General features: G+C 43.7%; 1 protein-coding gene across 2 annotated transcripts in view; it reads left to right on the top strand.

The window, feature by feature from the left end:
* Window positions 1–3,186: 3,186 nt before the first annotated feature.
* LOC124031422 (prickle-like protein 2) overlaps window positions 3,187–27,774 on the top strand; it is a 112,640-nt gene continuing 88,052 nt past the window's right edge. The window contains exons 1-2 of one of the 2 annotated variants that reach the window (XM_046342644.1): window positions 3,187–3,237; window positions 7,067–7,152. Coding sequence is in view for 1 of the 2 variants with exons in the window: in XM_046342642.1 (XP_046198598.1) it covers window positions 6,267–6,308; window positions 7,067–7,152 (128 nt within the window). In the remaining variant the exon portion in view is untranslated. Of the gene's footprint in view, window positions 3,238–5,984; window positions 6,309–7,066; window positions 7,153–27,774 lie in introns of those variants that run through there. The other variant, XM_046342642.1, reaches the window with a different exon arrangement.

Genomic DNA, 27,774 nt, shown 5'->3' with positions numbered 1-27,774 from the left:
GTACCACATGAGGGATGAGGATGTCTTCCCTGTAACTCACAGCGTTGAGATTGCCTGCAATGACAACAAGCTCAGTCCGATGATGCTGTGACACACCGCCCCAGACCATGACGGACCCTCCACCTCCAAATTGATTCCAAGTATATGCCTCGGTGTAACACTCATTCTGTCAATGATAAACGCGAATCTGACCATCACCCCTGGTGAGACAAAACTGTGACTCGTCAGTGAACAGCACTCCTGGTGCACTCCTCGGGCAGTTGTTGCCATCCTGAACCTGTCCCGCAGTTGTGATGTTCGGATATAACGATCCTGTGCAGGTGTTGTTACACGTGGTCTGCCACTGCGAGGATGATCAGCTGTCCGTCCTGTCTCCTTGTAGCGCTGTCTTAGGAGTCTCACAATATGGACATTGCAATTTATTGCCCTGGCCACATCTGCGGTCCTCATGCCTCCTTGCAGCATGCCTAAGGCACATTCACGCAGATGAGCAGGGACCCTGGGCATCTTTCTTGTGGTGTTTTTCGTAGTCAGTAGAAAGGCCTCTTTAGTGTCCTAAGTTTTTATAAGTGTGACCTTAATTGACTACTGTCTGTAAGCTGTTAGTGTCTTAACGACCGTTCCACAGGTGCATGTTCATTAATTGTTTATGGTTTGTTGAACAAGCATGGGAAACAGTGTTTAAACCCATTACAATGAAGATCTGTGAAATGATTTGTATTTTCACGAATGATCTTTGAAGGACAGGGTCCTGCGAAGGGATGTTTCTTTTTTTGCTGAGTTTATATATACTGTATCTTATTCCACATTTCCCTCGTTGTTGACCTTTCGATAAATCTATGTATTTTTCCATTGTTTTTCTACTTTTAAATGATCTTAACAAGTATTATAATAAGAAATCATACATGCTTTTGTTCAATATGCAAGTGCTTATTGTACCTTTGAATCATAAATGATTATGAATTATAATGCAAATTGTGACCTAAATAAAACATACCTCTTTATTACAAATCATACCACTTTGTATGCTCCAGGCAAGCCATTTCTCCCAGCAAATGTTCGGATTTATATGTCATGTCTGCGTAATATGTCGCGTAGTTTAATTCCACGACATGAAATGTATGATTAATGTATGAGATGAGATAAGGGAAGGATCAGAAGAAATAAAGTCACTGACACAGCTCATCCATTCCTATGGGCACATATATTATGCTAATACATTGTTTTCCTACACAAACCTGACCTTGATGTAACAAGCTATGATGCCTATTATGCTCCAATCAATGAAAGGATATGCCTCTGCCATTAGGCTCACATTGCTTTCCGTAATTGTCGCTTTGTAATTATTGCATTTTCCCCAGCATACTATAAAGAACTGGTTTATGCTGTGCATATGTGGATCTGACTCTAACGCCCCCATTCTTTATTGTTTAACTGCCTGTGTTTGGTTTGTTTATGAGAGTCTCAGCAATTACTGGTTGGTAGGTTTCTCTAAAATGTGCAGTACTGTGACCATGGTCTAGTCCAGCCTGTACTGTTGACTTCCTGTCATGGGAATACAAAGCCAATGTTATGACTGTGGGGCGCCGTGAATATGCATTCAAGTAAGTAGTGTGCTGAGGCGCCAGCTAGTTTGTACAAGTCCTTTAATCTATGTTACATTTTTGTGCCAACTCTCAGGTGTATTGTGGGGAGCGAGCGGAATTATTTTAGCAATGACTGTTAGTTGCCAATAGATCCAGGGGGCTCTGTTAAACTCAAGAATGTTTCTTTTAGTAGCATAAGTGAGGAGCGTGTAACGATCGTTGTCCTCCTCGGATGAGGAGTAGGAAGGATCAGACCAAAACGCAGCGTGGTAAGTGTCCATGTTCATTTTAATAAATAAACGGAACACTGCAATAACCAAAAAAACAACAAAAGAGAGAGAGTGACCGAAACGAAACAGTTCTGTAAGGTGAAGACACACAAAACAGAAAACAACTACCCACAAACCCATAGTGGGAAAACAGGCTGCCTATGTATGGTTCTCAATCAGAGACAACGATTGGGAACCATACCAGGCCAAACACCTAGAAATATAACACACAGAACAAAACATAAAATGCCCACCCCAACTCACGCCCTGACCAAACTAAAATAGAGACATAAAAAAGGAACTAAGGTCAGGACGTGACAGAGCGAGAGAGACAAAGAGAGAGAAAGTGGGAGAGCGCTATCATTCTACCAAGCGGAAGGATCTGACAGAGCCAAGCCAGAATACCTTGTGTTTTAAAAGTGCTGTTCCTGGAAATTACATGACAGATTTTTATGCTCACAGGGAAATTATATTGGTAAGTACAGTAGTTACACTGTGTACCCTCAATGTAATAAGGTTGGTCTTGCCCCTCAGAAAAATTATAACAAAATGAAACCAGTTGTATTCGTGTCCAGACAGTTTGTGTTGTACCCATATAGTAGGTACGTTGGGGATCTAACATACCAGGACAGTTCATTTACCATGTTAGCCTTTTATCTTTACAAAACCAATGGTGTTTGGCAGAGTACCCATCATCACAGAAATAACATCAGATATATTGTAGCAGCCTACATGGACCAGATGTATGGAAATTCCCCCACATCTCAGGTTAAATTACATAGCCCACTAAATCTCACGTTTTCCCATGTAAGATGTAGGTCCTCTGTAATATGTCATGGTCATTGGTTCATATAGTGGTTATTATGAGCATTATATTGATTATTTTAAAAGGATCGTGTTCACTGTTGTGTAAATGTATTAACTACACCCTCATTGTCCTTTAGATTGACATCTCTGACAGTAGAGCTGTCTAGTGGGGTTTAAATGGTGGCAAGTTTGTTGCTTCTCTAATGTGGTCTGTTTGGTGTGTGTGTGTGTGTGTGTGTGTGTGTGTGTGTGTGTGTGTGTGTGTGTGTGTGTGTGTGTGTGTGTGTGTGTGTGTGTGTGTGTGTGTGTGTGTGTGTGTGTGTGTGTGTGTGTGTGTGTGTGTGTGTGTGTGTGTGTGTGTGTGTGTGTGTGTGTGTGCGTGTGTGTTCCCCCCGACTCACCTGATTTAGTTACTGTTTACTATCTCCAAGGATCCCTCACGTAGGCGTGTTCTGTTTTAAACCTGGCAAACACCTGTCTGCAGAGCCCAGGTGGTAGGAACACACATTGTCCTTCACAACTCCAATTCCACGTATCACTGTTGAAGGAAGAAGAGCAAACAACTACTCTAACAGGTAAGTTGACTTATTTTATTAACAGATGAACTTCTTTCAGTAATGAATTTCTTATACGCTTTATGAGTTAGAATCGCTCAGTGGACATCTATGTACATTTGATCATTATCACACACATTTGATCTGTTCTCATAAGTAGTTATATCAAGGTGCTTGTATGTTATGGCTTGAGCTCAATCTTACCTTATCAACAATTCATACACGACTGCCCTTCCGTTACTCCCTCACCTTTTGGCAATACTCAAGCTGGAGCAGACTGATGAGTAGGTGTAAATAGCTCGTTTTCATGGGAACTGTCCAGATAAAGTGTTTTGCCTGGGGGTAAGAGTAGCCGCAGTGTCCCACCTGGACCATTGCCTCATTCCCTGTGGGCTCTTTCAGCGTCCCTGCACCCAATATCATCCACCGGAGACCTGTACCATGCCCTCTAAGTGGTATCAGCCAGAGACAGATTACCCCTCCGTGGGCTTGGTACTAAAAGCACCTTTGTATGCAGTGTTCCATCTGCAAAGCTCTGACATTGGCCCCCTTTAGCAGTGCAGAGAGAGAAACCTCTGAATTATGCATTAGAGCAAGTGTAGCTGTTTCTTTCAGTTAGCCTTGTGGAGCTGTGCAGACTGCACACTCATATTTATCAGAGCACATTTACTTCTGGGAGTGGTTGGAGAATCTGTCACTGTGGAATATGTGTGGTGTGAATTATGTCAGGTCATCATCTTGTTCTGGATGCTATTTCAAATCAATTTCATTTCATTGGGTGTTATTCCATATTTGTTGTTTTCCCCCCATATTTGCAGTTGTTTGGAATCAGATGGGTAGCAATACAACACAGCCTCTCAATACACACACGTGCACGCCTGTGTCTGTCTGTGTCTTTGTCTGTATCTGTGTCTGTGTGTCCATGTGTCTGTCTGTGTCTTTGTCTGTATCTGTGTCTGTGTGTCCATGTGTCTGTCTGTGTCTTTGTCTGTATCTGTGTCTGTGTGTTTGTGTGTCTGGGTTTGTTCTCAGACACATTCCCAGACCTTCCCTCACAGATTAAAGTAGTGACCTCAGTCCTTATAGGTCCTAGGTCTCTACTGTATTTTCCTGACACCTCTGACCTTCACACGAAGGGCATTTTATTCCTGAACACTGACAATGTGAGGGTAATGGCATGTCCCGGAAATAATAAGTCTATGTATGAGAAAAATATACGAGATTCCTTTGATTTCAAACACAGCCCTACCTATCTGTAAACACTGGTGGGTTATTGTAATACTTGTCCATGTGTCTTTTCTAATCATGTAAAGGTGGCTACTATTAGACCCTCCTTAGGCCATGTAGGTCCTGTATTTAGATGAAATCAAGATGATCCTAAAACCAGCAACAGATAAAGTGTAGGATCACTCCCCTGGGTAATTAGACACAGACAGCTTTGAACTTAAACTAGGTTTGATTAGCCTCCAGCTTTCTGTACACACACAAACAATGTGGAGCTTCATGTTTGTGTCTGTTGTAGTGTGTGCATGCGCGTGTGTGTGTGTGTGCGTTCTCTATGTCTCATCTCTTTCGGCATCTCTTTCTTCTCTCTCTCTCTCTCTCTCTCTCTCTCTCTCTCTCTCTCTCTCTCTCTCTCTCTCTCTCTCTCTCTCTCTCTCTCTCTCTCTCTCTCTCTCTCTCTCTCTCTCTCTCTCTCTCTCTCTCTCTCTCGAGCCTGCTGATGTGGAACATTGTGGTTGTTTAGTCCACACACAGGTGTGAGGAAGTGTCTGAAGGTCACAGCTCTCACCAAGACACAGCAGAGAGTTATGTCTCTTTATTTTCTCTACACTTCCGTTCATCAGTGCTGCTTTTGGCCAAAGTCATTTGAACGTTGTGTCACATTCAAAAGCTCCTGAAAACAGATGTGGGAAGCGAAGCAAGTTCAGAACATAGAACGTTAGTGAACTCAGTGGTACACTGGTGGTGTCGAAGATAGAGAAAAGCCAAGAGGGAACTCAAAAAGTTGTGTAATATATTAGTTAATAATACCATCCTTTGAAGGGTAAGAGAAGAATATACATAATAGCCCCGTAAAGTGAATAGAGCCCTGAGCAAGGAGATTCTTGCTGGGATATTCTTAACATGGCTCTGTTCTCCTTGAAGAATTCTCCTGTGAGAGGAAAGGCCTTGGGACTCAACGCTCTCGAGTGCATTGAGCCTGTCTGTCTGTCGAGGTAATGCTGCAAAGCTTTTCTCTGGTGATAAATGGCAAGCACTTGTTGGAGAGCCAACTTTGCCTGCATTACCTCACAGGAAATTGAAATGGGAAATCCCTGGGTGGGAGGCAGAAGTCAGATGCTTCGTCAAACAAACGGTGGTAGAATTAATCATTTCTGTCCTCGTGTGATTTAGCACTCAGAGAGACAACACTTTACAGTGTCCTCAGTCTTGTTTGAAAAGGGGAGTTTCTCCTGGTAACCTGGTAACCTAGGGGTTGGCTTGGTTACAGTCTAGTGATGAAGAATTTGCATGGCAGGATCTCATGAAGGATCAAGGCAATGTCAAAGTTTCTCAACTAATCTACTGTTTGGTTTGTTTCATACTCTAGGCCTACATGATAGAACACGTGCTCTGTATGCCCTTCAATTTTAGAAAAATGCTCTGACAATTCACTTATGTCACGTATATTTTGATTATACGTAATGAATGTAGTGAATATGGATAACACTTTACTTTTAGAAATGCAATTAATAAGGACAGTGTGAAGTTATGTGTTCCCTGCAATATTTTACTTTCAAGATAAACATCGTCTGTGGAATTAGCTGATTCTATTGGCAGAAAGGCAATAAGGTGGAGCTGGCACCCTCGGTCGTATCCGGAAACCGCGCTCCTTCATTCATTAATGAAACGGGGTAACGGGATAGGACCGCGAGGGCTCTGTTTGGTTGAGGGACGTCGAGCGCCACCGTGGGGATTTGTTTACGAAAGTGCGTGGACACTCTCCAAGTGTCCCTTTTGCGTTGTTGGTCCCAGTTCTCAGCCCACTGTCCTGGAACAAGACGGTCATGTTCACTCGCAGCTCCAAGAAGAGAGAATCCAGCAGATCGGTGAGTGATAAAAATTGTAGTTTTTCCATAGGATCCCACGTTTTTTCAGAAATGTGGTACAGTACGGTTGCATGACGCGCACGCGACCACGGCGTGCTCTTTAATCCCGGTGTCCAGATACACTGTGTTGTGGTTTAAATCTATATAAATGAAATGTTATTTTGCAGTCTGTGGACTTTGTTTCTTAATCGGTAAAGCAGTAACGTTAAATTCCTAGTCCTCTTCGCACTTCTCATTTGATCGGGAGAGAACGCATCCACCAGTACAATTCAAAGGCTCATTTAAGCAACATTATCCCGCTGATGTAAGAATCGTTGGTTTGTATTCTCCGAATCTACCCCAATACGCATATTTTATTTTATATTTTAAGTCTTTCAGTTCACTGCACCAGACATTTCTTTCCTAAGTGTTTGCCCTCATTTGTGTTCCACACATGTACCCAGAGGCAATCGACTATTACTGAGTTCTGTATTTAGTAGTTACTCTTTAAAATAATTTGGGCCAAGTCATATATAGGCTTGATGTCATTGCAATGTCTCATTATTTCAATGTTTTTTTTTAGGTTTGATTATGACTAATTATGACTGAATAATTGTTGTCTTCTATTTAGACAGACTTCTGAAGTCTTTTGTAAACCCACTCTGTCCCAATGTGAATTGTCATGTGAGAGACAGCATGTGTTTGATGAATCTAGAAGAGATGAGCGATAACAGCAGGTATCATGTGACCATTAACTATATAGGTTATCTCTCCACCAGCTGAACACCCTTGATGAGCCGGAGAGAGGACAGCCGTGTAACGTGTGTGGAGACCAGTGTCCCGGCTTCACTCTGCACAAATGGAGGTAGGGTCCCTCTCTCTCCCTCTCTATCTTTGCCCTTACTGTGGCTAGTTATCCCTCCGCCCCTCCCAGCCAAAAACTTCAGTCCACTTAAGTTCAAAGTTTCAGTGGTGCCAGTTGGTACCGTGGAATGCTATTTGCTCCCTGTCTTACAAAACGTCTTGAGGAAATTGAATACATACTGCTCTTGAGTAGTATGAACCATGTCTCTATGCCAGTTTGATGCAGTGGACACTTCCCCCTCTGCAAGGCACTGGTCTGGAGGGTTACTGAAGCCATCCTGTTTTTGCTAAATGGACTCAGCCGTGCCTATCAGAGTCGGCAAGGCATTGTTCAGAATCTGTGTGCCCTAACTCAACAGTTTAGCCATTCATGCAATATGAGAGCTTTAAGCAGACATTCTACAAACGCTCTCAACTGTTGTATTTGCTTTAGAGTGAAAGGAAAGAGCGCTGGGTAGTTTGTCTTTGATATGCCGCACATATAAGCGGTGTGTGTTTGGGTCACTCTTGGAGAGGCTAAATATTTAAGACAACATGAGTTTTCCAGAACTCTTTACAAGAGTTATTACTAAAACATGCATTGCCCTGAATATGGCACGTGAATGCTGCAGTGGTGTGGTTCAACCTGGTCTCGGAGCATTTCGTATTATTCTGTACGTAAGTCCGCGACACTCCATTTAGTATGATATGTTAGGTAAATCAGGGCACTCCTCAATTAGGAATACAGTTTTTTAAATTGAAAGCAATTACTTTACCCCTACATCATGATTTTGTTTCCTGCAAGAAGAAGTACGAAGTCCCTCTCTGCCACCTCCACTTAAAGAGTCGTCTGTAGCAGCAATGTAAGCAGCCCTAACGAAAGCAATGCCTGGTCAGTCTAAAGGCGTCCGCATGATTCCCAGCTGAAACAGTTCAGTGGAGTTCGTGCATACATTATGATGACATTTAGTGACGTTTTGGACTTCAACAAGTTTTTTGGGGGGGGCTGTTCGGGCACACAAAGGGCAAGCCGAAGTTCGTGGCCTAAGTCTACCCCCCTCCGTCGGTGATTGGCCAACGGTAGGGATTCTTCAATAAAGTTTGCCATTCAACGAGAGGTGACTTTTTTTTAATGCACATTTTTTTCATTGAAAAACCAAACATCTTAGTTAAATGTAAAATTGCGCGACCAAGATCTCTGAAGCAAAAACGTAAACATTTATGACATATTTCTTGAGTTAAATTAATTCAGACTATTTTTAAGGAAGTGTATACTGGCTACGGCGTCTCAAAATGGACAAACAGAACTATTGCTGCTTTTTTCTCATTTTTCAAGTGAAGGTCTTTTTAAATGGGTATTGAGTAAAGTCTTTTGGCTAGGTGCCAGCCGAACTGAAGCATGCCATCACCATAAGCGAATCTACAATGAGAGAGGGAGGAGGGGAGGTGCTGGCATGTTAGGCAGAGGATCATCATGATTCAGGCCTCCATTCTGTAAACCATTACGGGACAACAGTCAACTTTTGGAATGTGCCTTTAATTGCCTTTGCAGTGCCGCAATAAAAGTACACTTTTTTCCCGAAAAAACTAACCCGACAGCGGACATTTCTTAGACGGGTCGTGGAAACCCTGCTTTGTGTGTAGACGCTGGAACGGTATGGGGGAACTTTATGGCTACAAACCTCACTGAACGCCTTTGTTCCTTCTTGGAAAGAAAATGCTCCGACCAGTCTCTTCCTCTCTTTCTCAGGAAAGCCTGTTTTCATGCCGATTGATACAGATATGTGTGTTTTATTTGGAATGTGGACTTTATCTGACCTCGGTGTTGTAGATTAGGGAATCGGAGAAGGGAGTGCGTACATTGTGGGTTGGCTACCATATCAACCCTGCTGTTTATTAACTAAGAGTGACAAAACAACAGTTTCTATGTCAACACAGGGACCTGCCAGACTGCCAAAATTAGACCTTGAATTGTCTCCTTGGGGGCATTATTGATGAGGATCATCGTGTGTTTGTGTGGGAGGAGATTGTGACTGTTTCAAGTTCTCTATAACAGGATGAGCTCTTTAAACAGCCACATTTTTAAAGGTTGCTGATGTCAGACATGTAATTGCACAGCAGCACACACTTTGATGACATGCAAAATGTGAGTCTGAAGGAAAGCCAGGGAGGCTGGGAGAGCCAGGGAGGCTGGGAGAGCCAGGGAGGCTGGGAGAGCCAGGGAGGCTGGGAGAGCCAGGGAGGCTGGGAGAGCCAGGGAGGCTGGGAGAGCCAGGGAGGCTGGGGGAGCCAGGGAGGCTGGGGGAGCCAGGGAGGCTGGCGGAGCCAGGCCATTTAAGAACTGGGTTGAAATCTCAGGAAAAATAAATAACTCCAGGGACTGGGTTAAGTAAGCGCTGAGACCAACATCCCCCTACCATTCCCTACACTTTAACATATGTGTATGGCTCTGAATTCTCTAAAATATTCATGTTTTTCTAAATATTCAGGAGCTTGAGTTTTCAGGAAGAGATGGTACGTTTTTTTCCGTTCTTCCCTTCTTCTGCGCTGTATAAAGAAGCTTCCGCTAAGCTGGTGTCTGGGGGGTTCATGCCTACTCTTCCACTGTGGTTTTACTGTGTTTGCTGGCTCCATTCATGTCCTACTAAAAACCCAGTCAAGTGTCATCCATTTAAAATCATTCAGGCCTTCTACTGACCGTATTCGCCATCCACCACTGTTGAGCTTTCATCCAACCAATCACATTCCTTCTAAGGAAAAGTCCAATGAGCTACTGTGAGCTTCGCTATTCTAAATAAACAAGTGTCTGCCTAGTTCGTGGTATTGATTCATTGCCTCTGGCTTCAGACCAATTCAATCTACCTATCTTTTCAAGACTGGCAACATTCTGCTGAAGAGTAGCAGCATGTTACTAACCCCACTGCCAGTGTGTCAGAGAGCCAATAGTGCTGTGTAAACAGAGTTGTCAGCTCTAGGCAGGATAGGATAGGGGGAGACAGGAGTGGATTTAACTTGTGCAACGCGCTCCTTTGAATTTTTAATGCTAGCCATTGGCTTGATTGATTTCCTTTGTACTAATGAGACTCATTACAGAGCTTATTAACACGAACGGTGTGTGTGAGCCAGATATCTGATCAGCCTAATCGTGTCACCCACTTAACTCTGCACCTGTATGTTTTAACTTCCTGCAATAACTCGCCCAACGCTCCATCGAGACATGTTAGCGCACTGCTGTCAATGATAAGGGTTTTTCAATGTTATCGCTTGACCTGTAGTTAATAATGGGGAAGGTTTTAAGTCAAATTTCCTGTTAGTTGATTTCTGTAAAATGTCCCCATTTGCAGTAATTTCCTGTTGCCAAGCACCTTAATGTGCACTGTACAGTATGCTAGTGATGGTATTTGCAATACTGTTTGGACAAAGCCTGCTCTTGTATGCACCAAGCCCTAAATTGAAATCCAAGCTGGACTAAAAGCAGAGGAGAGGGGGTTTGGCGGGGGGGGGGTGAGTTGGGCTGAGAGCCCACTGACGTCTGTCCTCACAGTAACCTGACCTGATCTGCATAACACAGGCCCACCCTGCTATTCAGCATGTTAACAAGCAGCCCAGTCAAATAAAACTGTCAGACTGGTTTGGCATATGAATGGCCCTTTAAAAGGGAGTCTCTCGGTTTAGTACTGAAGAGGCCACAGCCTATAAGGGTGGGGAGACCCTGGTGACCACCACCACACAATAGGCCTGGTGGATTTACCAGTGTTCTTCTCTGTACTAGCATGGAGATAGAGGCCAACCTCCAGTGAAAGCAGTGGAGAAGTTTACTGGTAATGGGCCCAAATCATTATCTCCTCCAGTCCACTCCCTGTGGCCTTTGAAGTGGAAAGCAGCAACATCTGTGCCGCGTGGTAACACTCATTTGGATCAGGAGGCAAATGAGATGTTGGGGGGGGGCTTTTTATCGTGTAAATGGAATGTTTTGTCTTTGTCGTTTAAGAGGGTCCATTTTGAAAGGGCCTGTGTTTTGACAGCCCCAGAGGGTTTTTTGATAGATGACTGATGCTCAGCAATAATACAAACCCAGAGAACTCTCTAATCCTGATATAAATCATAGTTTGACATTTACAGATCCTCTGACAGGTCCCTTCCTCTCTATCTCTCTCGTACTCTCTCTGTTTCTGCATCAAAGGCTGGTCCAAGAGCAGTTGCTTTTTTGGCTTCTCTATGAGCTCGAGAGGGAGAGTCTTTTGATTGGCTGTCTTTCAATTATGGATGGTGGTCACGGAAACGGGAAGCGGGGCATATGCATGTGGTAGCCCGGTGAGAAACAGAGGGCCAATCGGACGGCTCATGATTTCAAATGGAGTGACATTTCAAAAGTCTCGATTAGCCAGGGTTAGCTGCCTCTCAGACAGAGCTCATTGTGTGAAGGATCCCTACCCAGATAACAGAGTCTATTGTTTTGGTTTTATCCAGGGCGATATTGACATATTGTGTCTGTCAGAGCAGCTCTTTATGGTCTTTCTGTGTTTGTCTACCTGGAGAGGGGAACTGATATCTGATTATACCTCTGTAGCAGATGCTGAACGCAGCTCGGGGGTGATGAAACTGCAGGACGGATGTGTTTTTGGATTCTTATATGCACTATGGTTATCTGAGGACTGTGTTGTCTCTTTGTCACAGGGAGAGGGTTCTCCTATTCACCAGCCGTTGTATGGGGCATGTAAGAGGAGAAGCAGTCATAGGTGTTGGGTTGCTCTGGTCCAGTGTGGCTGTTATCTCTTTTCTCAAACAGAAAGGACATATCTTATGTCATTAGTATCATGTTTTTCACATTCCTACAACCCATCTACTTGCATCTTGTTCTTTGATCCTTAAGAGTCTAAGCTGGAGATATCATTCTGCGTGGGCTGCGTCTCAACCCGCCTATGTCGCCCTCCCGCGTCTGCGGTGGGAGGTGGCCGAGCTACAGCGGCGTTTATCAGACCATGGAGACATCCCGAAAATCGCTCTTCTAAGAAAACGTTTGTAGTGTCCGAGCGGTTTGGCCTACATGATGGTGTTCTCTTTTTGCTCCACGGCCCCCACAAGTGTCCCGGGACTCGTCTGAAAGTAACCCATACAAATGAATGTAAGTATGGAGGTAGTTTTGTGCCAGCAAAGTGAGCTCTAACTTTTAGAGGTTAAACAGCCTAATAGCCCAATTGAAGTGCTATTGATTCAAGTCTTGGCCGGTTCAGAAGACAAAAGTACTCTCTCTACCCTGACTTTGACTCTGTGGAGTAGAGGCAACCTCCAGTGTGCCCGTGCCAGGAAACCCACACAATTAGAGAGGCCCAGCAGTCACTTGCCAAATGGGCTCTCTTTCTCATCACGCAAAAGTGACTGCACATTCAGCGATATGATTTGCATTTAAAGTTTATACATTCCGTGTTCAGGTGTAACTTTCCTTGTCATCTAATTATATTAGACCAAGCTCAAACGAGCCATGTTCAGTTGTTTGTGTTTACTGTCCCGGCAGTGAAGCGCTTCTGTTTGTCCACAGGGAGGCGAACATACTCTTCGTAGATTAGATTAGACTAGAGTAGAAATCCCAAAGGGCAATTTGTTTGCAGCAGGTATGGGTGTCAAATGGAACAGTCACCCAGCTTTTATTACTTGTGTGATTATGTTTATTAATTGTTGGTACTGATAGTTAGCTGCAATGACTATTTCTTTGCAACAATCAGTAGACTCCTTATGGCACTGCGTGTGTTCGACAGCTGACCCCTGAACAAAAGCATAGCCATCTTGGGCCAGACTAGAGGCATCTCTGTGAGTCTCCTGTGATAGTTTAAGTCTACAGCTAAGTCTGATCCCCATCTATTTTCCTGGACTGTGTTATCAGAGGTCATCCTGAACAGGTGCCAAAGCACTCTGGGTAATGGACAGAGACGGATAGGCATCAGAAAACCCCTCTTTGTCCCTGGGGAAGTGGCAGAAGTCATACTCACCAGATAGGGGTGTAGTCGACCAGTTTATCCACATGATGTAGGGAGACTGGATCCAGTTGTACAGTGAAGACTGTCTTTTGTATCTATAGTCATATAATCTCCGCTATAATGATTGCATTTGTATCCACAAGCACGCATATCATTTTTTAGTTTCTGTCTCATAGACTTGACATGTATATATATATTTTTTTAATCAGAGAGAAGCTCAAGCTGATGGATATAGTTGTCTGTATGTGTGTCACTCAGCTCTTCCATGGGTGGGTGCTTACCGTGGTCAAACTAACATTTGGTGCTGGTGGAGGCAGCCTTTACCTAGGGGATAGAGTTCAGCTAGAGTTTAAGGCAGGGAGTGAGAGATGGTAGGAAAGACATGGAAATAGAGGGGGAGAGTGAATCCCAATGGCTGGAGAAGTGCATTTGGTATTTTAAACATCGATTTGTAACAAACTGTCCAAGGACATTGTTTTTCTACTGTTATCCATTCTTCCTCATGATTTTGTAAAAAAAAAAAAAAGGATTTTGCTTGCAACCTTGATGTTGCTGTTTTACACCTTTGTTCCACTCTGAAATGAGGAAAAGGTTCTGTTGATCAATGCACTCTCCCCCTTGATGTGAATAAACCATGTCTTTGCCTGAGAGTTCCATCCCCAGGAGTTCCCATCCACGCAGACAGCGTCCTGCCCCGGTGCTGATCTGGCCTTAATGAAGGCTTAGCATCCAGAGCAACCTTTGAACTGTCACCTGGAATAAAGGGGGGTCTCACAGCCGTCACCCCCACACTGGGCCGTCACCCCCACACCTTTTAGGGTTTGCGTTGTTCACTCACGTCACTTTACATGTTCTTCTGTTAACATTCCTCTATGCAATTAGACTGTGGATATTCTATTATTTCTACTCATTAATTAGAATTCAGTGGAACTGCAGGGGATTGTTTTTCCGACTGTTAAACCTTCAATAAGATATCACCATTTTTTGCACAAACTGGTTTACATTACTGTTAGTGAACATTTCTCCTTTACCTAGACAATCCATCCATCTAACAGGTGTGTGGCATATCAAGAAGCTGATTAAACAGCATGATCATTACACAGGTGTACCTTCTGCTGGGGACAATAAAAGGGAGCATGCAATTGGCATGCTGACTTCAGGAATGTCCACTAGAGCCGTTGCCAGAAATTTTCCATGTTAAGTTCTCTACCATAAGCCGCCTCCAACGTTGTTTTAGAGAATTTGGAAGTACATCCAACCGGCCTCACAACCGCAGACCATGTGTAATTACGCCAGCCCAGGACCTCCACATCCGGCTTCTTCACCTGTGGGATCGTCTGATACCAGCCACCCGGACAGCTGATGAAACTGTCTGTAATAAAGCCCTTTTGTAGGGAAAATCTCATTCTGATTGGCTGGGCCTGGCTCCCCCGTGGGTAGGCCTGGCTCCCAAGTGGGTGGGCCTATGCCCTCCCAGACCCACCATGGCTGCTCCGCTGTCCAGTCATATGAAATACATAGATTAGGGCCTAATGAATTAGATTTAAATTGACTGATTTCCTTATATGAACTGTAACTCAGTAAAATCGTTGAAATTCGCCCATGTTGCGTTTTTATATTTTAGTTCAGTATATATCAGGTTCATTGCTGGACAGTTGGAGTTAGACTATATTGATGCAGAGGATTTGATATCCCACACAGTACTTTCTAGTAAAACCTCATATTAATAGAGCTATGGTTTCAGTCCACAGATGTCTGGCCCGGGCTCAGATTCAGCCCTGCACAGTGGGATGGCAGATATTCAGTCCCAGATTAGCAGCAGGAGACACAGCCATGATCTGTATGTCCCTTTAGGCCAGGGTCAGACATTAAGTTAACACTGAAACACACACTGGTTCAGATACACCAGACGCACACCACACAGCTGTGGAGGTCTCTAACTCCTCACCCACCAACGTTTTTGTTAACTTCCCATGACTATACGGTATGAAAGTGACAATTCCTGGTTTTGTAGGCTAAGAATTAACCTCAAATTTGCGTCCTCAGTCATAAAAATTTGGTCAATTTGAGATGTATAATAAATGTATGCGTGTTTCCGAATGAATCTACTTACCACATGCCGGCTTTCAACGTATTTTATGGTCTAGAAGAAGCACAGAGCTGAAAAGATACAACCGTTTCAATTGGAACTCCACACATGAACTACAACTCCCAGCTTTATATGTCTCACTTTCAACAGCTTGCCCATCTTCAAAAGAAATAGAATATTAAACACATCAATGAGTCCTCAACCCGAGCAGACACCCTCCAGCATGCTAACAAGGCTGCAGGAGTTCAAATGAGGCATTATGAGAAAATCAATACACAAATATGAATATAATGTTATATGTGTGTATATATATATATCATCTTGAAGCCTAGTTGAGAGATTACAGGACATGACCCAGAAGTATGACGTAGGAACGTGTTACTTTCGTATCGTATTGGCACATTCAGCAGTATGATTTATACCTTCTCAATCTCTTTCATACATCCCTTTCTCCCTCCATCCCATTCTCTCTCCATTCCTCCATCCCCTTCTCTCTCCATTCCTCCATCCCCTTCTCTCTCCATTCCTCCATCCCCTTCTCTCTCCATTCCTCCATCCCCTTCTCTCTCCATTCCTCCATCCCCTTCTCTCTCCATTCCTCCATCCCCTTCTCTCTCCATTCCTCCATCCCCTTCTCTCTCCATTCCTCCATCCCATTCTCTCTCCATTCCTCCATCCCATTCTCTCTCCATTCCTCCATCCCCTTCTCTCTCCATTCCTCCATCCCCTTCTCTCTCCATTCCTCCATCCCCTTCTCTCTCCATTCCTCCATCCCCTTCTCTCTCCATTCCTCCATCCCCTTCTCTCTCCATTCCTCCATCCCCTTCTCTCTCCATTCCTCCATCCCCTTCTCTCTCCATTCCTCCATCCCCTTCTCTCTCCATTCCTCCATCCCCTTCTCTCTCCATTCCTCCATCCCCTTCCCCCTCTCTCCATTCCTCCATCCCCTTCCCCCTCTCTCCATTCATCCATTCCTCCATCCCCTTCCCTCTCTCTATGCACCAAGGTGCAGTGTTCAGGTAGCCAGCAGACTGCAGATTGCAGTGGGACCTTCAGTTGGAGCAGTGCACCGCTTCAAAGACTCCTTTGATTTTGTACTCCCCCTTTTTTGTCTCCTCCTCCTCCTCTCTCTCTGTTTCTCTCTCCAGTCACATGTTCCTGTATGGGGAGAGAACCCCACACCACCACCACTACCATAATAATAGAGAATGTTACTGCAGATTAGAATGTTGTATGTCATTCCAGATGAGTTGTGTGTGCTTTTAGGAATTGTTTGAGAGTTTTTGATGATTCTGTGCTTCTGCTCAGGAGAACTTATAAGTCCTTTAATGTGTCTGATGATGAGTTTACCGTTACATCACCCCTAGATTTCTCGTTGCTGTTCAGATTTTTCAGGGACGTATCAGCTTCAGTCACCAGCAGAGGTCAGTGTTGTATCTGACGTTATCGCCTGCCATTTTCAGCATCAATATGGCTAGAAGTGTTTCTCAGTCATTTCATAAATATAATGCATTAAAAAAAATCTACTTTACAGACACCAAACATACTACATTATTCTACATCTCACATCAGATGTGGTGACTACAAGACAAAACAATAGACAGTTTATCCTTTTTGTGCAGAACAGTTTGAAATGTCCTATTTTCATTATTTTACTGAATCCCATTGAAACAGTAGTCATTTGTTTAGCCACTAAAAATGGACTTGATGACACAGCATGCATTGTTGAGGTATTTGATTGGTTTATTGATTTAGCCAACTGCCTTTAGGAGCGTATTGATCTGTGAGCTGTTGTCCAACCTCAGTATTCATCATTGCATGCACCAGGGCCAGAATTCAATCTAACCTGCTCTGTGGAAAATCCCATTATTCCTTCTCTTTTAAAGTATGAATCACATTTGAGTGATGCAGTTAAGTCAATGTTTATTAGCTAAAACTCAAATGTTCTGGTGTGAGGGTTTGATTTTTATCTGACCCAAGATGTCTTGCAAGCTGTGTTGTATCTACTATTCCCTCGTACTGAGGCTCTGCGTATTCTCCATCATCAGAGGAGTGGGCGAAGTGTTATTTTTATCCCAATCACATCCACAGCTCACAATGACTCAAAGCACACAGCAGAATCCATTAATGACGCAGCTCAACAACAAAACAGAAACAAAAGCTTTAGTATACATTTGAGTCATTTAGCAGACACTGTTATTCAGAGTGACTAACAGTTAACGTGTTCGTCTTAAAATAGTTAGGTTGGACAATCCCATATCGCAGTCATAGTAAGTACATTTTGACCTCAATAAAGTAGCCATCAGCAAAGTCCGAGCTAGTAAGGGGGGGAAAAGCCCAATGTGAGTATTAGTTCATGATGAAGGCATGAACTAACAATGGGGGGGGGGGGGTTTATTTAAGACCTACTTTTTTGAAGAGGTTAGGGTTTTTGGAGATGGGCAGGGACTAAGCAGTGGCAGAACAGATTGCTTGGGTTGGGGTGTAGGGTTTGAGCAGAGCCTGAAGGTAGGGAGGGACAGTTCCTCTTGCTGCTCCGTAGGCAAGTCCAATCGTCTTGTAGTGGATGCAAGCTTTTTCTGCAAGCCAGTGGAGTGTGCAGAAGACCGGTGTGAAATGGCAGAACTTAGGAAGGTTGAACACCAGTAGGGTTGCAGAGCTCTTGGATAAGTGGGGAGCCCATCCAACAGTGAGTTGCAGTCGTCCAGATGACGCGTGCCTGCACCACTTCCTGTGTGAGGTAGGGTTGTACTCTACGGATGTTGTAGAGCATGAACCTGCAGGAGCGAGATGGTGTTGAAGCAGGTAGGCCTTCCCCGGGAGGAAGAGCAGCTCCGTCTTGTCGAGGTTGAGCTCGAGGTGGTGGGCCGACATCCAAACTGAGATATCTGCCAGGCACGTAGAGATGTGTGTCCCCACCTGGGTGTCAGAAGGGCGTAAGAAGAAAAGTAGTTGAGTGTGATCCACAGAGAAAGGATAGGGGAGACCATGTGAGGATATGAAGGAGCCGAGTGACTTGGTGTATAGAGAGAAGAGCGTGTATGTGGTGCAGACACAGCCTCACCACGTCACCTGGTAGGAGTGGCCTTCAAGTTAGGATGCAATCCATGTGCAGGACCCGAGAAGCCCAGCCCTGAGAGGGTGGAGAGGAGGATCTGATGGTTCATGGTGTCCAAGGCAGTGGATAGATCTAGGAGGAAGAGAATCGAGAGGGACAGCTTTGGCAATGCAGAGAGCCTCTGTGACACAGAGAAAAGCAGTCTCAGTTGAGTGACCCCTCTTGAAGCCTGACTGGTTAGGGTCAAGAAGATCGTTCTGAGAGACATAGCAAGAGTTCATCAGACACGGCACACTCAAGTGTTTTGGAAAGAAAAAAATAAGAGATACCGGACTGTAATTTTTGACATCAGAGGAGTCGAGTGTTGGTTTCTTGAGGAGGGAAGTGACTTGGGCCATAGTGAAGTCAGAGGGGACGCAGCCAATGGTCAGGGATGAGTTGCTGAAGGAAGTGAGGAATGGGAGAAGGTCTCCAAAGATGTTCTGGAGAAGGGAAGGAGTCGAAGGCAGTTTGTCGGATGGCCAGACCTCACTAGTCATAGGATTTAATCTGGAGATAGGGGGGAGAAAGAGGTCAAGGCCTAGGGTAGTTCTGTGTGAGTGGGACTAGTGGACTCAATAGGCGTGAATGAGGAGCATATGTCATGAACCTTCTTTTCAAAGTGGTTGACAAAGTCGTCTGCAGAGAGGGAGAGGGAGGGGTGGAGGATTAAGGACAGAGGTAGAAGCTTGAAATTCATATAAGCTTTAGAAAGGGGACAGTGCGAGTCCTAGGATGTAGAAAGGGAGGAGAGTAGGGTCAAGAGGCAGAATCAGGAGACCGGAGGGAGAAAGATTTAGCAGAAGGCAGAGATGATAGAAGAGGAGAGAGTGGTGGGGGAGAGAGCAAAGATTGCCGGGGGGGGGGGGGTGTAGCAGCGAGATTCGTAGGCCTCTAGTAAAGACGAGGTCAAGGTTATTGCCTTGTGAGTGGGAGGGGACTGGGATAGGGTGAGATCAAGAGGCAAGGAGGGGAGGGAGTTGGAAAGAAATGAATCGAAGGCAGACATCAGGAGGTTGAAGTTGGCAAGTACAAAGAACGGTGAGCCATCATCAGGAAATGAGCTTATCAAGGTGTGAAGCTCATTGAGGAACTTTAAGGGCACCTGGTGGGTGATAGATGACAATGTTAAGCTTGAGTGGACAAGTGACAGCATGGAATTCAATTGAGGAGAAGGACAGGTGAGTGAGGGAGAAAAGGGAAAATCTCTACCTAGGAGACATTACTATCTCCCTGTGCCGCCTCCATGACGACCAGATGCTCTCGGGCTATGAGAGGAAGCGTAGTCAGATGAAGAGAGAGCAGCTGGAGTAGCAGTGTTCTCTGGGGTGACCCATGTCTCCATCAGGACCAAAAAAAGCTAATGGGCTGAAGGGCAGCATAGGCTGAGATGAACTCTGTGTTCTTGACCACAGATCGTCAGTTCCAAACGCTGCCAGAGACCAGGAATTCCACATGGGTTGTGCTTGCAGGTTACACTAAATTAGAAGGGTTGCAGTCTAAGGGTAGGGGAGCGTCTGTAAAGCTTACAGGGAGAGGAGCGAACACATATAGAAAACACACATAGTTGCCAAAGCTACAAAAGAGCAAAATAAGATCATCTGAAAAATCACTAGGTGATAGTGGTGTGGAGACACCTCTTTCCTTCCTAGAAGAACTCCGCAGGACTGTCTTTTTTCGGTGATCGGTTTTAGTTTTGCGACGAGACCGTCGCTGACACTGCTGCCATTGAGAGAACAGGGGAGGCTCAAGTACTAATACTAATTGATAATTGTCTTGCAAAGTGAAGAGCACACCTCCTGGTACTAATTGCTGATTGCCTAGGAGAGGAGAAACAATTCCTCCTCAAATACCGAAAATTACACAACAGAAAGCCAAACAGGCAGTTGCGAGGCTGTTGGTTTGTTTGAAACTGCGTAGAAAGTGCAGTTCCACATTAGTGACGCTACATAAGCATCCAGAGAGAGGATGGAGGTGTGAGAGTGATGCCCTATGATGTCTCAGTCCCCAGTGACCCTGCAGTCTTCTCCTGGTTCACTTCAACAAATGGCAACCTACATATCCCCCATGTCACTCTCCCGGGTCGGTATAGTGATATACAGCACGAACCCTTACAATAACCTGTGATGCCATGGACTGACAGATTCTGGTCACTAGATATGACATTGTGTGAATAGTCAAAGCTAATTTGAACATTTTCAACTTCAAATTGAGTGAAAAAAGAACGCTTCCTGCTAGCTCAAACTACAAGGATATCAGGTTGAGCGATAAATCACTGAGTGGCCTTAAAATGAAAGGAGACCTTCCTTGTTACTTATATGGTCGCTTATTTCACAAGACACAAGGCCCTAAACCTTTCAAATGTAGGGCATACTTTATGAGTTTAAGCATTCTATGGGACTCTGCTACACTGGAAATCCAGACAAAATGCAGGTCATGTATTTACATAACTATCAACCCCTCAACAGCCCAATAAAGCTTCTGGTTGTCATTCTGCATAGTCAATGTATTCTGTCAGATACTTGAAAACAACTCTCTCTCTACCTCACAAAGAGCTTCATTCTGACTTGCCTAGTTAAATAAAGGTTAAATAAATACAAATATTTTAGAACCTGGTGGCACTTATCTTCAGACACAACAAAATAAGATCAAGGTAGAAGATGCAAAACATTGATATGGTTAACTGTATTAATTTCAGTTAACTCAATCCGAGTTCCTCTCTCAGCCTCAACTTTACTGCAGTACGCTATGGACTCAAACCGTGCAGCAGCACTGAGCTGTTCTCAGACATGCAGTGTAACTAACCAGACAAGGAGGACAAAACAAGCTCAATGGAGTCGAAAGCCAATTACATTCACAAAAGAGCTGTGTTTCTCTCTCTTCTGTAGCCTTCCTTTCTTTCACTGTTAATCTGGTTGTTGTGTCGGCCAGGCCTGTTGGCTCTCTGACCATTTGTAACCCTACTAATGGTAATGGCTCTGTTATTCTAGCATGGCCAGTTGTCAAGATACCAGCCGACTCTGGTCACTCACACACATCTCCTTGGCGACCAGTCAATTTACACAAATAAACTTGGCCGTACAAGAGAGAGCATGAGTGTTGCGTTTAAATATGCAGTGCTATATGGAGCTGCTGGAGCAAGAGTTCTGGTTTCCGTATGGAGCTGCTGGACCAAGAGTTATGGTTTCCGTATGGAGCTGCTGGACCAAGAGTTATGGTTTCCGTATGGAGCTGCTGGACCAAGAGTTATGGTTTCCGTATGGAGCTGCTGGACCAAGAGTTATGGTTTCCGTATGGAGCTGCTGGAGCAAGAGTTCTGGTTTCCGTATGGAGCTGCTGGAGCAAGAGTTCTGGTTTCCGTATGGAGCTGCTGGAGCAAGAGTTCTGGTTTCCGTATGGAGCTGCTGGAGCAAGAGTTCTGGTTTCTTGTGCAATGATTCTCCTCTAGGAATGGAGGATTTAATAGGGTGATAAAGGCTGGTGCTCATTCTGAAATTCTGAAATATTCTAAGTGCTGCCTTTTCTCTACCGCACGCATGCACACAAACTCTTTAAAAAAAAATAGGTTAAATCCATAAACATGGTGTAGAATAGACTTTTAAAAGTATTTTGTTTTCTTACGTTTCAGATGGAAGACCTTTACAGTGCCCTTACTTTTGGACGTCGTTACGTTTTTTAATTTGTATTTATTGATTGATTTATTTTAATCTTTATTTAACTAGTTAAGTCAGTTAAACCCTCCCCTAACCTGGACGACGCTGGGCCAATTGTGTGCCGTCCTATGGGACCACTGATCACAGCCGGTTGTGATACAGCCCGGGATCGAACCAGAGGCCTGTAGTGACGCCTCTAGCATTGGGATGCAGTGCCCTAGACCGCTGCGCCTCTCGGGAGCACTGGTTACACTCAGCAGAGAGGGAGTGTGTGTGTTGGGAGTTCAGGGAGTTCAGCATCTCTGGATGCTGTCCGTTGTTCTGTCTCTGATCACAGGAAGTTGGCAGTGCCTCCTCTCTCCTGTTGTGGCCCACTTCCTGTCCTCTCTTTTAAGATGCATTGATAGGCAGAGCTCAGAATGGCTGAGCAGCTACTCTTTCATCCATGAAATACAGGGCTCACTAGCAGCCTCCTGGCTATTAATACATACACCGTCACGTAAAAAGCATGGACACACACACAGTCGTGCAAAGTATGGACATACTCACACACTGCTCAATCTTTATATGCAAGAGAAATACTTCTACAGTCCATTCAGACCCCTACTCACACACTGCTCAATATGTATATGCAAGAGAAATACTTCTACAGTCCATTCAGACCCCTACTCACACACTGCTCAATCTTTATATGCAAGAGAAATACTTCTACAGTCCATTCAGAAAGTATTCAGACCCCTACTCACACACAGCTCAATCTTTATATGCAAGAGAAATACTTCTACAGTCCATTCAGAAAGTATTCAGACCCCTACTCACACACAGCTCAATCTTTATATGCAAGAGAAATACTTCTACAGTCCATTCAGAAAGTTTTCAGACCCCTACTCACACACTGCTCAATCTTTATATGCAAGAGAAATACTTCTACAGTCCATTCAGAAAGTATTCAGACCCCTACTCACACACAGCTCAATATGTATATGCAAGAGAAATACTTCTACAGTCCATTCGGAATGTATTCAGACCCCTACTCACACACTGCTCAATATGCATATACAAGAGAAATAATTCTACAGTCCGTTCAGAAAGTTTTCAGACCCCTACTCACACACTGCTCAATATGCATATACAAGAGAAATACGTCTACAGTCCATTCAGACCCCTACTCACACACAGCTCAATATGTATATGCAAGAGAAATACTTCTACAGTCCATTCGGAATGTATTCAGACCCCTACTCACACACTGCTCAATATGCATATACAAGAGAAATAATTCTACAGTCCGTTCAGAAAGTTTTCAGACCCCTACTCACACACTGCTCAATATGCATATACAAGAGAAATACTTCTACAGTCCATTCAGAAAGTTTTCAGACCCCTACTCACACACTGCTCAATATGCATATACAAGAGAAATACTTCTACAGTCCATTCAGAAAGTTTTCAGACCCCTACTCACACACTGCTCAATATGCATATACAAGAGAAAAATACTTCTACAGTCCATTCGGAAAGTATTCAGACCCCTACTCACACACTGCTCAATATGCATATACAAGAGAGAAATACTTCTACAGTCCATTCAGAAAGTATTCAGACCCCTACTCACACACTGCTCAATATGCATATACAAGAAAGAAATACTTCTACAGTCCATTCAGAAAGTGTTCAGACCCCTACTCACACACTGCTCAATATGCATATACAAGAGAAATACTTCTACAGTCCATTCAGAAAGTATTCAGACCCCTACTCACACACTGCTCAATATGCATATACAAGAGAAATACTTCTACAGTCCATTCAGAAAGTATTCAGACCCCTACTCACACACTGCTCAATATGCATATACAAGAGAAATACTTCTACAGTCCATTCAGAAAGTATTCAGATCCCCTTTTTCACATTTTGTTATGTTACAGCGTTATTCTAGAACCTACACACAATATCCCATAATGACAAAGCAATAAAAATGGAAATATCACATTTACGTAAGTACTCAGACCCTTTACTCAGTACTTTGTTGAAGCTCCTTTGGCAGTGATTACAGCCTTGAGTCATCTCGGGTATGACGCTACAAACAAGACACACCTCTATTTGGGGAGTTTATTCCATTCTTCCCTACAGATCTTCTCAAGCTCTGTCAGGTTGGATGAGGAGCTATGTTCAGGTCTCTCCAGAGATGTTCGATCGGGGTGTTAAAGTCCCGGCTCTGGCTGGGCCACTCAAGGACATTCAGAGACTTGCCCCGAAGCCACTTCTGCGTTGTCTTGGCTGTGTGTTTAGTGTCATTGTCCTGTTGGAAGGTGAACCTTCACCCCAGTCTGAGGTCCTGAGAGCTCCAAAGCAGGTTTTCATCAAGGATCTCTCTGTACTTTGCTCCATTCATCTTTCCCTTGATCCTGACTAGTCTTCCAGTCCCTGCCGCTTGAAAACATCCTCACAGCATGATGCTGCCACTACCATGTTTTAACGTAGGGATGGTGCCAGGTTTCCTCCAGACATGAAGCTTGACATTCAGGCCAAATAGTACAATATTGGTTTCCTCAGACCAGAGAATCTTTCTAATGGTCTGAGAGTCTTTCGGTGCCTTTTGGCAGACACCAAGTGAGCTGTCATGTACCTTTTACTGAGGACTTGCTTCCATCTGGACACTCTACCATAAAGGCCTGATTGGTGGAGTGAAGAGTCTTGGTGGTTCCAAACTTATTTAATTTAAGAATGATGGAGACCACTGTGTTATTGGGGACGTTCAATGCTGTATAAATATTTTGGATCCCAGATCTGTGCCTCGACACAATCCTGTCTCGTGCTCTACGGACAATTTCTTTGACCTCATGGCTTGGTTTTTGCTCTGACATGGACTGTCAACTATGGGACCTTTTATATAGACAGGTGTGAGCCTTTCCAAATCACGTCCAATCAATTGAATTGACCACAGGTGGACTCCAATCAAGTTGTAGAAACATCTGACAGATGACCAATGGAAACAGGATGCATAGCAAAGGGTCTGAATACTTATGTAAATAAGGTATTTCTGTTTTGGCAAATGTATACAAAAAAACTGTTTTCACTTTGTCATTATGGGATATTGTGTGTAGATTGCCGAGTTCTGTTTTATTTCATCCATTTTAGAATAACGCTGTAACGTAACAAAATGTGGAAAAATTCTAGGGGTCTGAATACTTCCCAAAGTCACTTGTATACTGTAGGTAGGGGTAAAGTGACCAGGCAACATGATAACATAATCCAGTTTGTATGTTTCACTATAACTCCTTCAGCTACAAAGCAAATAATGAACACGGCCTCCAGTTCAGCAACGTATTGAAGGAAAACATACATCCTAATCTCCGTTCTCTTCAAATGCCAATGTTATAACAAACTGACATCGAATAAACAGCTTCTACCCAAGTACCATAAGACTGCTGAACAGTTAATTAAATGGCTACCTGGACTTTCTGCTTTTTACCTCCTACCCACATGTACTTCAATCAATCACCTAACCAAACCTACATTTACGTATTACCTCAATCACCTAACCAAACCTACATTTACGTATTACCTCAATCAATCACCTAACCAAACCCACATTTACGTATTACCTCAATCAATCACCTAACCAAACCTACATTTACGTATTACCTCAATCAATCACCTAACCAAACCCACATTTACGTATTACCTCAATCAATCACCTAACCAAACCTACATTTACGTATTACCTTAATCAATCACCTAACCAAACCTACATTTACGTATTACCTCAATCAATCACCTAACCAAACCTACATTTACGTATTACCTCAATCAATCAATCACCTAACCAAACCTACATTTACGTATTACCTCAATCAATCAATCACCTCACCAAACCTACATTTACGTATTACCTCAATCAATCAATCACCTAACCAAACCTACATTTACTTATTACCTCAATCAATCACCTAACCAAACCCACATTTACGTATTACCTCAATCAATCACCTAACCAAACCTACATTTACGTATTACCTCAATCAATCACCTAACCAAACCTACATTTACGTATTCCCTCAATCAATCACCTAACCAAACCTACATTTACGTATTCCCTCAATCAATCACCTAACCAAACCTACATTTACGTATTACCTCAATCAATCACCTAACCAAACCTACATTTACGTATTACCTTAATCAATCACCTAACCAAACCTACATTTACGTATTACCTCAATCAATCACCTAACCAAACCTACATTTACGTATTACCTCAATCAATCAATCACCTAACCAAACCTACATTTACGTATTACCTCAATCAATCACCTCACCAAACCTACATTTACGTATTACCTCAATCAATCAATCACCTAACCAAACCTACATTTACTTATTACCTCAATCAATCACCTAACCAAACCCACATTTACGTATTACCTCAATCAATCACCTAACCAAACCTACATTTACGTATTACCTCAATCAATCACCTAACCAAACCTACATTTACGTATTCCCTCAATCAATCACCTAACCAAACCTACATTTACGTATTCCCTCAATCAATCACCTAACCAAACCTACATTTACGTATTCCCTCAATCAATCACCTAACCAAACCTACATTTACGTATTCCCTCAATCAATCACCTAACCAAACCTACATTTACGTATTCCCTCAAATAATCACCTAACCAAACCTACATTTACGTATTCCCTCAAATAATCACCCCAGTACACTGACTCTGTACTGGTACTCCTTGTATATAACCTCATTTTATTGTGTTGCTATTTTCTTTTTATATATTTGTTAATTTTTGTACTTTTTAACTGCATTGTTGGGAAAGGGCTCGTAAAGTAAGCATTTCACTGTAAATCTACACTTGTTTCATTCAGCACATGTGACAAATACAATTTTATTTGATGCTGACAATATTTTACTGCATGATATTTCTAGTATTATGATTGTGCTTTACCTTTTAAAAACATTTTGTACAACAAAGTTTACGCTAACTTCCCAGTTGAAGTGTTTCCTCACGCCGTCCTCATGCTGCTAAATGTTCAGACTAACCGCCACTGTAGTCCCCTTGACTCTGGCTCTGTCCACACCTGGACTGATAAATGTTCAGACTAACCGCCACTGTGGTCCCCTTGACTCTGGCTCTGTCCTCATGCTGCTAAATGTTCAGACCAACCGCCACTGTAGTCCCCTTGACTCTGGCTCTGTCCTCATGCTGCTAAATGTTCAGACCAACCACCACTGTAGTCCCCTTGACTCTGGCTCTGTCCACACCTGGACTGATAAATGTTCAGACTAACCACCACTGTAGTCCCCTTGACTCTGGCTCTGTCCTCATGCTGCTAAATGTTCAGACTAACCGCCACTGTAGTCCCCTTGACTCTGGCTCTGTCCACACCTGGACTGATAAATGTTCAGACTAACCGCCACTGTAGTCCCCTTGGCTCTGGCTCTGTCCTCATGCTGCTAAATGTTCAGACCAACCACCACTGTAGTCCCCTTGACTCTGGCTCTGTCCTTATGCTGCTAAATGTTCAGACCAACCACCACTGTAGTCCCCTTGACTCTGGCTCTGTCCTCATGCTGCTAAATGTTCAGACCAACCACCACTGTAGTCCCCTTGACTCTGGCTCTGTCCTCATGCTGCTAAATGTTCAGACCAACCACCACTGTAGTCCCCTTGACTCTGGCTCTGTCCTCATGCTGCTAAATGTTCAGACCAACCACCACTGTAGTCCCCTTGACTCTGGCTCTGTCCTCATGCTGCTAAATGTTCAGACCAACCACCACTGTAGTCCCCTTGACTCTGGCTCTGTCCTC

This window comes from Oncorhynchus gorbuscha, linkage group LG03, assembly GCF_021184085.1.
Source record: "Oncorhynchus gorbuscha isolate QuinsamMale2020 ecotype Even-year linkage group LG03, OgorEven_v1.0, whole genome shotgun sequence".
In the NCBI taxonomy this organism is placed as follows: Eukaryota; Metazoa; Chordata; class Actinopteri; order Salmoniformes; family Salmonidae; genus Oncorhynchus; species Oncorhynchus gorbuscha.
The sequence above is the reverse complement of the archived record's forward strand: the minus strand, read 5'-3'. Positions and strand labels throughout refer to the sequence as shown.